This window comes from Halichoerus grypus, chromosome 13 (genome assembly GCF_964656455.1).
Source record: "Halichoerus grypus chromosome 13, mHalGry1.hap1.1, whole genome shotgun sequence".
Taxonomy (NCBI): domain Eukaryota; kingdom Metazoa; phylum Chordata; class Mammalia; order Carnivora; family Phocidae; genus Halichoerus; species Halichoerus grypus.
Window position 1 is genome coordinate 87,240,855 of NC_135724.1, and position 12,391 is coordinate 87,253,245.

Sequence of the window (12,391 nt, forward strand, 5' to 3'; positions counted from 1 at the left end):
CGCATTGCTGCCGTTTCCCCCACCGGACACCATCACCCCCACCCTGCCACGAGAGCCCCCGGCAGCGTCTCCACCACCTCTGTCCCCGTGGGCCCCCCACCATCGGTGAGAGCACACGCTCCTGGCGCCCTGGTCCCCAGCGGCCTCCTCCGCCGGCAGGTCGCAGAGCCCCCGAGATGGCCTTTCTCACACCTCTCCTCGGTGCCCAGGAAGGCTCGGACTCCATCCGCCCCGCGCCCCCCGACGAGCCCGTGTGAGCCGGGCCGGGACCGACGGTTCCAGACAGAAGCCGTGCTGTGTGCACAGTGGGCAGCACTGAATCCAACTGCCTCAAGGCAGGCAGTCCCTGGAGGGACTTCCATGACTCAGATCTCTGAGGCGGATCTTTTTAATTATCTATTGAGCATCTGTTCTGGGTGTACCCTGGCAAGAAAATCTCCAGAAATAGGAAAATTAAAACTTAAAAAATTTTTCTTTTTTTTTGCCATCTAGGAATTAGCAGTTTGGCTTGAGAGATGCTGAGAGACAGTGAATGAATACGAAAGACCGGTGGTGACTGTCACTCAGTGAGCCAGGCAGAACAGCGCTAGGAGGACAGGCACTGCCCGGGGGGCCGACAGGCCTGGAAGGTGCCTCCATCCTTGGCATCTTCACCCAGTGGTTTCCCCTAGATGCTTCTGGCCCTTAAAGATGGAAGGAGGGTCACGTTTTAGGTCTCACGGTTTCTCACTCCTTCCCTTGGTCTGCAGGTTATCATCATTTGCCTGGTCATTCTGGATGCCCTCCTGGTGCTCGCCGAGCTCATTCTGGACCTGAAGATCATCGAGCTTGACAAGAATGACTATGCCGCCAAGGTAGGGTGCTGGCAGCCCTTGACTACCATTCCCTGCACCTTTCCTGAGGTGGGCAGAGAGGGGCAGATAGCACCCTCCTGGGAGTAGCAAGTCCTTAACAGACTAAGTTGACTGGGTGCTTTTAACCAAAGAGCAGGGAAGACGTCTTCTTTCCAAATTATAGACAAGCATTTGCTATAAGCAGGAAACCTCATTTCACTTGATGGCTTGAAGCTCGAGTGGTGCTAGACCACTGAGCTGAGGCGTGTCACTGCTTCTAGAGGGAGGATCTAACCAAGACAGTGACACTGTCCCATCTTCAGCGGCAGACGGGCTATTTCTCGGCCTGTCAACATTCTGACGTGGTCCCTGTGCTGGAGGTCTGCCCACTGTTTATTCTTCAATTCACAGCTGCTGCCTGAGCCCAGCCCAGACATTTGTCCAGCCTTCCCAAGGCAGCTGCTAGTTTTTCTTCTGTGGCCAGCCCGAGTCCTTCCACAGATGGATGAATATCTTTCCTCTCCCTCTGCTTTTAACACCATCAGTGACATACCTGCTGTACTGTCTTTTTCTTTTAAGATTTTTTGTTAGAGAGAGAGAGAGAGAGCATTCGCACAAGCAGGGGGAGGGGCAGAGGCAGAAGGAGAAGCAGGCTCCCCACTGAGCAGGGAGCCCAACTCCGGGTGTGATCCCAGGACTCCGGGATCACGACCTGAGCCGAAGGCAGACGCTTAACCAACTGAGCCACCCAGGTGCCCCTGTCTTGTGCCTTTTTCCTCAACTTTTTTTTTCCCTTCAACTTTTTATTATGAAAAATGGCAAATATACTTTTTGCTACATTTGCTTTATCTCTCTATATATCCACAAACACACCCATGTATTTTTGACTATTTGAAAGTAAGTTGGACATCAGGACACAAATACTTCAATATGCCTAAGGATAAGGTCTTTCTCCTACGGAACCGTAATCACATTATCACACCTAAAAAATTATCAATAATTCCATAATAACCAGTTTATATTCAAATTTCCTCATTTGTCCCAAGAATATCTGTTATAATGCTCTTTTTTCTTTTTTTCAAACTAGAATCCAGACTTCTGATACAATACTTGGTTATATCTCCTCAGGCTCTTTTAATCTAGAAGAGTCCTTCCACCTTTTTTTCCCCCAAGTCCAGCCAGTCATCTCGTAGGATGTCCCATGTTCTGGATTTGTCTGTTTCCCCAGAGGTCCTTCAACTTGTTCCCTTATTCCCTGTACACCAGGGGTTAGGTCTAGAGGCTCAATTAGCAAGAGTGCTTGGCTGGTGGGCTGTTTTCTTTATAGCATGGCATATCGCTATCAGTGATACTCACTGGGATCACGGATGGTAGTAAATGTGAGCTGTTCCACTGTCCAGGGGCACTTTCCCTTTGCAGTTAGAAATGATCTGCACAGTGACACTGGACGACCCTCCAGAGATCCTCTTCCCCAATTAGCATCCACCTGATGGTCACTGTCTGAGTCAGTGAATACACTGGGAGATGCAAACTGAGATTTCTATCATTCATTTCACATCTGGTAGGTGGGTTTTTTTGTTGGTTTTATATATACATATACATATATATACATAGAAGAGCTTTCCTTTTTTCCCCATATGTGTATGTATCACTAAGGACTCATGGATTTTTTTTTTTTATTCAGTGTATTACAATCATAGCCATTCAGTTCAGGGTCCAAATTGTCCTACTAAATTTGATCACTATCTCTTCAGGCTGACTGCTATATCCTTTTAACAGGACTCCGTAGTCTTTGAGCATTTCCTTGCTTTCTGGTCCAAGATAATGTCCCAGCTCACTTTGTATTTTCCCTGTCCTAGAATGGAAATGGTTACTTTAATGAAAACTAGTATATAAATCAAGATCTGGCAACCCTCTTCAATTACCATGTACCTTGGTGATTTTTAGTCAATACACAGGAGTCAGCCTTGGTCTTTAACAATTGCATAGCGCTCCGTATGGAAGTACTGTATTTGACAAGTGCCCTCCAGTAGATATTTCTATTCTACAAACAATGTAGAAAACCTTTTGTCTGCAAATGATGCTGCAGCAAAGATCCCTACAACATGCCTTTGTGTTGGTGTGAGCATAGCTGTGGGATGAAATCCCAGCATTGGAATTCCGGGGCCGAAGGGCACGGGGGAGGTTTTCAACCTGCCCTTGTCCCACTGCCCTTCCCAGGGTGGAGCAGAGCCCCTGTCTGTGGTGTCCCAGTCGTGGCCCCAGGCGGAGAACAGGGGATGGAGAACAGCCGCTGGAGTCTGGGATGGGTCAGATGAATGTATTCACTCTCTGTGCCCAGGCAGGTGGCTCTCCAGGCCAGCTCGTGGGCATGCCCTGCCCCAGCCTGTGGCCAGCCCTGGATCTGTTCTCACTGTGCCCCCTCTCTTCTCTCCAGGTGTTCCACTACATGAGCTTTGCCATCCTGACCTTTTTTATGATGGAGATCTTTTTTAAATTATTTGTCTTCCGCATGGAGTTCTTTCACCACAAGTTTGAAATCCTGGATGCCATTGTGGTGGTGGTTTCCTTCATCCTCGACTTCGTCCTCCTGTTCCAGAAGCACCAGTTTGAGGCTCTCGGCCTGCTGATTCTGCTCCGGCTGTGGCGGGTGGCCCGGATCATCAACGGTATGTCCCCCGTACCCCCAGGCTGCAGAGGGACAGCTGGCTGGACAGAGCCCGGGAGGGGACCCAGGCGTCATGGCTCCTCCTCCTCCTGGCTAGTGTTTTCTAGAGAAAAATGAAGTGGTCTGATTCGGCGTCCCACCACCGCCTCTGTGGCTGCAAACTGACACCAAGTTACACATGCTCTAAGAGGAACCACCTTTCTCCATTAGGCCTTGTTTTCATGATTATTAGAAGATATTTACAGAAAGGGTCAAATGAATCTTTGATTAAGCCCCTCCAGCTTGGTTCCCAGAGCACCTTTGTTTTTAATTTAGTGTTTCCTGAAGAATGTTCTACCAAACCCCATCCCCCTGGGAGGGGCACCACTTGTTAGCATGAGGAAGCCTGAGAACTCTGAGTTCCCCAAATTGACCAAGTGGACACTTCTGGGGAAATAACACCTGTTAACATGTTGTAGACTTTGGCTCTAGAGAACACACTTGGGGAAATAATGCTCTACTATACTTCAGGTAAAGATCCCATTCCTCACACACACCCTAGTGGTGCAGGGAGGCTCTGTTTCTGAGAAGCCGCATTTCTGCTGTTAACTGCTCAGCTCTCAGTGAACTCTAGTCAGAGGTGCTCAAATGCGTCTGTGAACCCACCGCATCAGAATCACCTCCAGTGCTTCTGGAAGTCTGGCGTAGACCCTCACAGGGTGTCTATTTTTGAAGCGCTACCAGGTGATTTGGGTGTCCAGTCAGGTTTGGGAATCCCTAGACGAGGGCCCAGCACGATAGGCTCTCTCATTGCCAGGAGAATGAGTGAGGCGGGCCTGCCCTCTGACACACAGCTCCTTCGCTTGGCAGCACAGTGAGTCCTATCCCAGTCTCCCCTGCTGGCAGGGCAAGTGTCACATCTCTGATGCAGGGCTGTGTGAGGGGCTCTGCCTGTGGGCACCGTGGGCTCCCCCTGGCTTGAGGAGCCAGTTTAGATCTTCTGATGAAAGCCCATTAAGAGTATTCATTTGGGCTCTGTCAAAAGAAATAAAGGAAGCTTTTCACTTATTATTGAATATGCTTATGCTAATTGACTATTCATCAAACAGAAAAATACTCTGTGCAAAGATTATGTACCACGGAGGTAGATAAACCATGCCCATGAACAACTCATGAATGCAGTTACTACCCTTTACTCTCGTTATCACACCACGGTGAGATCTGCTTTGCAGATAAAACCAAACATCTGAGATTTGTGCATTTTCTTTGTCTGAATGGTAGCAGGCCATAGGACTGCCTAACGCCCATTGTTGCACTGCTAACAAATTTCGTGGCAGGACATGAGAGGTCTGAAAAGGCAACACAAGCCTCAACTGGACTCAGACAACCAAGAATGCGGGGCACAAGGGGCCAGTGCTTCTGGACTTCACGACCACTGAGTCCAGACGTGGTCACTCTTACTCGGACGGCGCGGAGCATCCCCAGTTGCTGCACAGTTTTGTGCGGCCACGTCCGCACCGTGGTGTGGGCACCGGGGAGCCATCGGATAAGGCTGATGACCCCTCTGTCGGCCAAGACTTAGTTGATCGCCTGACAGCTGAACTGGCCATAGCTGCGGGAGGCAGGAAACTGGGAAAGTGACAATCCCAAGGCTAAGCTTGAGCATTTCCAGCCTTGCACTTCCGTGGCTTTTATGGACAGTGCTGCTAAGTGCTAAGCCTCTGTCGTGAACAAGCTCTGTATGAAGGAGCTTAACACTCATCTGGTCAAGTGACTATAAAGGATTTCTTAGCCCATGCGAGCTGAAGGGAAGTATTTCACAACTGGTTAATGAGCAGCTCAGAAATTAAAAATCTGACCTTCCTGGTTCTGATGCCTTTAAGCGATGGACTGTTTTGTCTGCCACCATTCTTCCCAACTGTATACACTTAGAAGGAAGACAGAGGTTTTTTTCAAGTGGTTCAATTAGAAACCTGTATCACTGAGACCCTCAATTATTTTACAGGAATAATTATCTCAGTTAAGACACGTTCAGAACGGCAACTGCTGAGGTTAAAACAGATGAATATACAGTTGGCCGCCAAGATCCAACACCTTGAATTCAGCTGCTCTGAGAAGGTAAGAAGACACTTTTGGGCAAATGCCATCTGTTTGCCTTCAGTACGGTGCTTCTCCCTACGAGGCCCTTGCTCGGATGCTGCCCTTGGCTCAGTCTTCCTTGTTCTTGCAGATTAGCATCACCTCCTTCCCCAGAGCTGTGCCAGGTACCCCTCCACTGAGGACCTCTTGTCACTCCAGCACCCACTAGACCCCCGCTGACCGTAGCGGGCTCTGCTGGCAGACTCCACGGGGAGCGTAGCGTTCATTCAGCTTTGCACCCTTGGGGCCCACTGAATGATTCCCACATCCCTGGTGAGGCGCAGAAGGTAAACTGAGTTATCTGTCTGCTTTTGTAATGACAGGAACGAGAAATTGAAAGGCTGAACAAGCTATTGAGACAGCACGGACTTCTTGCTGAGGTCAACTAGACACGCGCCTGCTCCATCCCGAAGAGAAGACCCTTGCCTCTCGGGCTTGTGCCGCTGACGAGAAAGACAGCTGCCCCTCCTGGGGCCGTTTCGGGGAGAGGTTTGGTTTGATGCCTTTGCCTTGCCCCCACCCAGCTCAGATTCTGGGGGGCTGAGGAGGAAAGTCTGTGGGAAGGCTCGCTCTTTCTTGGCGTGACCAAGAGCTTCCCATCCCATTCTCACCCCCTACCACAATGTATCACAAACTATATTTTCTCATGTTAAAAAACAATGGACTCTTGCTTAAAATGAAGGACAAAGCTGGACAACTTGTATATAAAATTTAATCTCATCAAATGTACTTTTCACATTTCGCATGTATGAGGAACCAGTGCATCATTTCATATGAGCATTCTGAAAGACAAAAGAAAAAAAGGAAGCTACCTTAGCTACTAGCCCATTCTAGAAAAGTCTTGTCGTCTTAAGCTGGTCTCAACAGCTCCTCTTCGTGCAGATTCCCCCAGAGGTTGTTCTCAGGTACCCAGCCCCCTCCTCTGCAGCCTCCAGCTTCTAACTGGCTCTACCTTGCTCTGCCACCTGACAACGTTTTTCTCAATTACTGTACAATTAACGTATAAAAGAAACTCCTCCCTTCGGGCCCTCCTACTCTATTCTTTCCAGCATCAACTGCTTGGAACCGCTCTGTGGCATCCCATACCACGAGGTGGAGAGCTCCAGTGCCTGCCACGGAAACAGCAATTAGACCCAAGACTCCATGTAATGAAGATGACACTGGGGGAAGATCCCCTCATGAGGCCGAGTACTCTACTCACACGCATGATTTTACATACAATACTTTGCTATTTTTGTATTCATTTCCATGGGGCCTGAAAAGGAAAGAAAACCTGAACTACAATGAGTATTTTAAAAAGAACTCACATTGAAGAAGAGGATGCATAAACTGGATAAACCCTCAACACCTGAGCTACTTCTGGGTCTGTCCCCTTTACAATCTTCCCAAAGGTGCAATTTGGTTTCTGCACATGACCTACGTGGCTGACAGTACTGGAAATCACCAAGACCAGATGGTGCCCCATTCTAAGGTCAAACCAAGGAGAATAAAATTTCCAAAAGGAGGGGAGTGAGTGAAGAGGGGAAGTGTGTGGTCTGAGGGTAACCCCACGGGTCAGAGGTAGAATACCAGGATGTGTCCAAGGGAGCCCAGGCCCCAGAGCACTCAATTCTAGAGGTGATTAACAACTTACGTCAAACAAACGGAAAGAAGAAATTAAACGGCAGCCTGGCATTGATGGTTGGCCGAGCTCTGAAGCCTGCCTCCGCAGGGGCAGATGCATCCACAAAAGCAACCGCAGTGGAAATGAGAACCGTCCTCTCATTTCCTGAGCTGGTCTGTAATAAAAAGAGTGTTGCAAGCCCTGCCTTCCAGTGTGCGCTCCTGCGCTCGGGATAACAAAGCTGGGACAGGCCGCATTCTGGAACCTTCCTCACGTGACCGCGGTCAGTGCATCTCCTAGGCATGCGGAGGCCTCCTCAGCCGCTCACTTGGGTGAGAGAGTTTTTACCTAGGTTGTCCTAACCCACCAATGTCGGCCACAACTCCATTTTCAAAGAATTTTAAAGATCAAATCTAAACAAGAATGCTAGTATCAATTCAACTGTTGTCAGTGGGTTTTCTCTAATGCTGAACTGTTTTAAGAATTCAGATTAAATTTCAATTTTTTCACAAAATAAATTTCACTATCACACTTGAGTTTTGTCTGGACTTATGTCTTAACCTACACCTTGAAACCCAAGTTAGACCTACCTCAGGAAAGGAGGATGAGAGGAGACTTGCAGTCACGTTTACTATTTTAGCCTGTGGATTCAGTAAGGACCCGTATTTAGTCCACTTCACTTCTATCACCAAAGCCATCGGGAGCTGGCAAGAATCCTGCACAACAAAATGCCATTAATCAATCTGAACATTACACAACCTCATGTCAAACTTAATCTGCAGTTCAGAGTTTTAATTATAAAATGTTTCACATAATACAAAATGTTCTGAACAAGACAGTGAAGAGACTCTAGAAGTTCAGATAAAAACAGCTGAGAGCACATATTTTAAAGTACTCGATGCTCCAGAAATATTTTAACACCGCAAGCAGCATTTTTCCAACCTCTCCTGTTTCTAGAGGCCAGCATTACTTGGAAGTTGTGGCGATCCCAACACCAAACCATGGAACCTTGGGCCCCAACTTCATCCAGCTCAGAGATTCTTGAGGGGAGAAGCTGGCATGGGGCGGGGCAAGGGGGGGGGATGGCAGGAGTCATAGAAATTAAACCTAATTGCATATCACGTTAAAATGCACCCAGAGGAAATGTAAATGCTTTCTCTGATTTCATCACTTGGTGATTAAGGTGTTACACGGCGGTATACAGCCGAGTCTGTAAGATACTAACTCTCCGTGTGAGCCGAGAGCAGCGCGGGCCTGAGGCCTCTGCCCCAGGGAAGAGCGGCCGAGGGGACCTTCCCAACCCTTTCCCTGCCTTTACTTCGCGTTTGTTGGCAAATGCGAGGACCGCTGAAGCAGCACAACAGGTAGAAGGAATTCCACTGTAATACTCTACTTCTGTGTCTGTTTGAAATTTCCCCACAATAACAAGCTTTTTAAAATATGCCTCTTCAGGGCATGAAAAGCTAGCAAGCAAGCCTGCTAAATTTGGTGCCTGCCAAAAAGGCACTGGTGGAACTCCTTAGCTGGGAACTGCCTCTTAGGAAGGCTGCAGGCTGGAGAAGAGGCAACACGCAGCCCAGGGAAGCTGGGCCTGGCACCTGCGCGCGGGTCTGCTGCCACCAGAGTTTCCCGAAAGGTAGGTACAAAACCCGCCCCGGGCCGTCTGAGCTCCCTGCACCAGCACAGACCCCGAAAATGCGAATGTCTGCACTGCCTCTCCTCCCAACCTGTCTTCCCTTCTGAGGGGGTAGTAACAATGTCTTAACCTATCTCTGAGAAGCCAGAAGCAATGTGCCTGGTTCACTGAGGCGGCAGCGTTGAGCCAAGACTGAGCAGCTGAACAGCAGGGACCGAGTAATCCTGGGTCTCTGCTGGGGACTCCGGAGGAGGGCCAGATCAGAGCTGGAGAGTGGGTGCTCACCCCCATTGTCCCCCTGCTATAAATATGCTAAGCAGATGAGAGGCCTGAGAAGCTGTGACACAAAAGCTGGGCAATTAAAGGATAAGATGGAGAGCACGCCTCCAGTGATGGGGACCAGCCCACACTCTGATGGCTGAGACAAAAGAAAAAGGTGGGTAGAGGAATCACGTGTGATCAAGAACCTCTTTGTAGGATGTCAACTTCCATTAAACTCTTTGGGGAACTTTGGAATTGAAAGCTCTCACATGCGGGCTGCCTTTATAGACCAGGGAACAATGGCTGGGGCAGTGATGTGGACAGGAGGAGTCTCACTTCCTGCCACAGTCCTCACACTCTGTCCTATCATGATGCCTCATGTCACACCAACAATGATCGTGGGAATAGTCAGGATGGTGGTGAGTCCCCATGTTTGGAGCAACCACTAGGCCCCACAAATGTTACCTCGTTTAACTCAACAACCCCACGAGGCTGATACTATATAGCTCTCACTTCCTATTTCACAGATGAGGAAACAGGCTCAAACCCTCAAAGGCAAGAGGGCTAACAAAGCGCAAAATCAGTTTTCAAGACCCAGGCCCATCTGATAACAAAGCCCGAGTTCCTACCCAGAGCCATCCGCCTCCTCAACAGGTGGCTCCCCCAGCTGCCTCTACCTCCCCACAGGGCGGAGGAGCAGTGGGAGGAGGAGAGACCACTGGCACGTGGCCTTCAGCTTCCCCCTTACCTTCATGTGGGATGCCTGGGTGATGAAGCGGACCGGTACCCAGTCCAGCACATCCTGGGCCTGGGAATTTCCAAAAGGGGCCACATAATCTGGGAAGCCTTGGCCCTTCAGGAGGCTTTTCACTTTCTGCACTGCGAGCTGGCACGTGATGGCTTTGGGCAGTCTTTTGGGAAGGAAAAAGAGGTCGATGGAATGGGGCTGTTGTTCATTCCAACAGTTCTCCAGGCCTCAACAACACGCATGCCCTCTCCGGTTGCTTTATTTTCTCTCTCTCCAAACGGATTATTTGACAGAAGCCAAAGTGTCTCTAACTCTGAGAAATCCTGGTTGGCCAGGGAGAAACAAAACAATGTTTCCCAAACTGTGTTCCACTGAGAGGCTCTGTACAAGAGTTCTGTGGCCAAAAGTTTGGAAAATATTGCATGCCCATGTCCCTCCTGCAGCACACTGGCATATAAGGGCTCTGAGAAGTCCTTACAGTAAGGAATCGTGTTTTTAACTTTAATTTGGTGTTCCTCAAACATATTAATTGGACCACAGACATAGCCCTACTGACTCTTTAAGATATATATATTTTTTTATTGTTATGTTAATCACCATACATTACATCATTAGTTTTTGATGTAGTGTTCCATGATTCATTGTTTGTGCATAACACCCAGTGCTCCATGCAGAACGTGCCCTCCTCAATACCCATCACCAGGCTAACCCATCCTCCCAACCCCCTCCCCTCTAGAACCCTCAGTTTGTTTTTCAGAGTCCATTGTCTCTCACTGACTCTTTAGAAATGTAATCCAAGGAACACCCTCTGAGAAATTCTGGTCTAAAGGGATCAGAACCAATAATATAAATAGTATCTGTTGGTCTAACCAAAACAATGATGTAATTACCCTGGGGGCAAGGAGGGATGGGAAGTGACTGGATGGCAGGGGTAGGGGAAAAAGGGGAAAGAGCCAAATCCTTGCCTTCCATAGTGGGAACTCAACAATTCATAAAACCAAAGTGTGAGGAAATAGTATTACATACAGGTTATTGACAGATTTGGGAGTCAATTTCCAAAAACTCAGCTACAGGAGTTGCAAGTGATCACCTGCAGAGTGGGGGAAATGAAGGTAAGAGCTGGTGTCTTTATAATAAGCCGTGCAGGGCTGTTTGATACCTTACGCTCTGTATACGCTAAAGAGATAAAAACAGAGATCACATTCAGGCTTCTTCTCACTGGGTTTGTTGCACTACGTATATTAAAATTCAGAAATACAGGAAGGACTTCCAAGCAAAGTATTTTTACTGTGAACTCAAGTGCTGTGCAACCTTAAGACCTACAAAAGCCTTGGGATTTTTACCCTGCCATGTCTGATAAGAAAAATGATTGCAACAGTTTTCCTTTGAATCACGACAAATGGTTTATGGTTGTGAAAATTAAAATTAGAAAACAGAAGTACTGTCACTGGTGCTAACAGGTCACCCTGTGGCTTTCACAGGCGCTCGCTGGCTGACGCAGAGGTTTGATTAAAACGGGGAAGAGTAGGAATGCTTTGTTTTCTGATCAACACAGACAAGTTCCAAAAGCAGCAAGTTCCTTTCTTACCTTAGTTTACAGCCAGACTGCATATCATAACCAAATAATACTGGGGTCCGGATCCCCTCGACTGCTAAGCAGTCTTGCTCGGCTGTGCTACGAAGAATAGTAAGTTGTCCAAATCTGTTCATGGTCTGAATAATCCCAGATATTCACAGAAAGTTAAGGGACAATCACCCAGTACTAAGGCAGTCTGATTCTCAGGACACGGTGACAAATGTGTGACATGAGACAGGAGTGAAACCCAAATAACCCTTCTCCGGGCCTCTGCGATCTTGACAGTCATTTCCCAGGACAGAGCAGAAAATAATTCTATTTTCCTTGAGTAGTAGATTCTCAGAAGAAAAATCCTCAGAAACTGTTCCTCCAAAATCATTCCAAATTTTCCGAAATTACTAAATTTAAGAGTTTCTGCTTGAGTATGTAATTAAATATATCTAAAAGTCTGTCAACTTTTCTGTCCTAAGATTTTCATTATAAACCACATTCTCCTGGGCCCTGCTGTTCCACTCCCAACCACCAGTGTCCACACGGCCCATCTGCTGTGCAGCAGACCCACCACCCACCAGAGCCACCCAGAGAAGTCCCGGCCCGAACGAACCTCCAGCCGACAGGACCCTCAGCAATAAACACACACGTGGACAGGGAAATCAGCCTTCTCCACAGAACCAAAAAGGATATCCCTTCTGAGGCTGAAATCCAGCAGCTAATGGGAGCCCCACAACATAACCAGGGTTTCCACTGAGAGGAACTGGCTTTGTATTTTGCTGAAAGACAATGCAGAAATGCCCCCCAATAATTCTCATTTTAATAAGGAAATAGAGTGAAAATAAAACACTTTTCACAGTAAAATCTGGGATTTCCAACAAATGAAAGAATTTCTCCCCCTACTCAGAACTATAAATATATCTGCTGAGTGTAGGAGTACATCATTCTATAAAAGAA

At 47.9% G+C, this 12,391-nt stretch overlaps 2 protein-coding genes across 16 annotated transcripts in view; one reads left to right on the forward strand and one right to left on the reverse strand.

The window, feature by feature from the left end:
* Positions 1 to 7,758, forward strand: part of HVCN1 (hydrogen voltage gated channel 1) — a 35,808-nt gene extending 28,050 nt beyond the window's left edge. For all 3 annotated transcript variants that reach the window (XM_078060993.1, XM_036080046.2, XM_036080048.2), the window contains 4 exons: positions 750 to 854; positions 3,271 to 3,502; positions 5,486 to 5,598; positions 5,943 to 7,758. In XM_078060993.1, the coding sequence (XP_077917119.1) occupies positions 750 to 854; positions 3,271 to 3,502; positions 5,486 to 5,598; positions 5,943 to 6,008 (516 nt within the window). In that variant the 3' untranslated portion in view covers positions 6,009 to 7,758. The remainder of the gene's footprint in view (positions 1 to 749; positions 855 to 3,270; positions 3,503 to 5,485; positions 5,599 to 5,942) is intronic.
* TCTN1 (tectonic family member 1) overlaps positions 1,393 to 12,391 on the reverse strand; it is a 33,460-nt gene continuing 22,461 nt past the window's right edge. For 9 of the 13 annotated variants that reach the window (XM_078060985.1, XM_078060981.1, XM_078060988.1 and 6 more), the window contains 6 exons: positions 12,126 to 12,213; positions 11,456 to 11,594; positions 9,868 to 10,030; positions 7,813 to 7,938; positions 7,253 to 7,397; positions 6,314 to 6,401 (listed from right to left, as the gene is read on the reverse strand). In XM_078060985.1, coding sequence (XP_077917111.1) covers positions 7,254 to 7,397; positions 7,813 to 7,938; positions 9,868 to 10,030; positions 11,456 to 11,594; positions 12,126 to 12,213 — 660 coding nt within the window. In that variant the 3' untranslated portion in view covers positions 6,314 to 6,401; position 7,253. Of the gene's footprint in view, positions 4,516 to 6,313; positions 7,398 to 7,812; positions 7,939 to 9,867; positions 10,031 to 11,455; positions 11,595 to 12,125; positions 12,214 to 12,391 lie in introns of those variants that run through there. The other 4 variants (XR_013443509.1, XM_078060983.1, XM_078060984.1 and 1 more) reach the window with 4 other exon arrangements.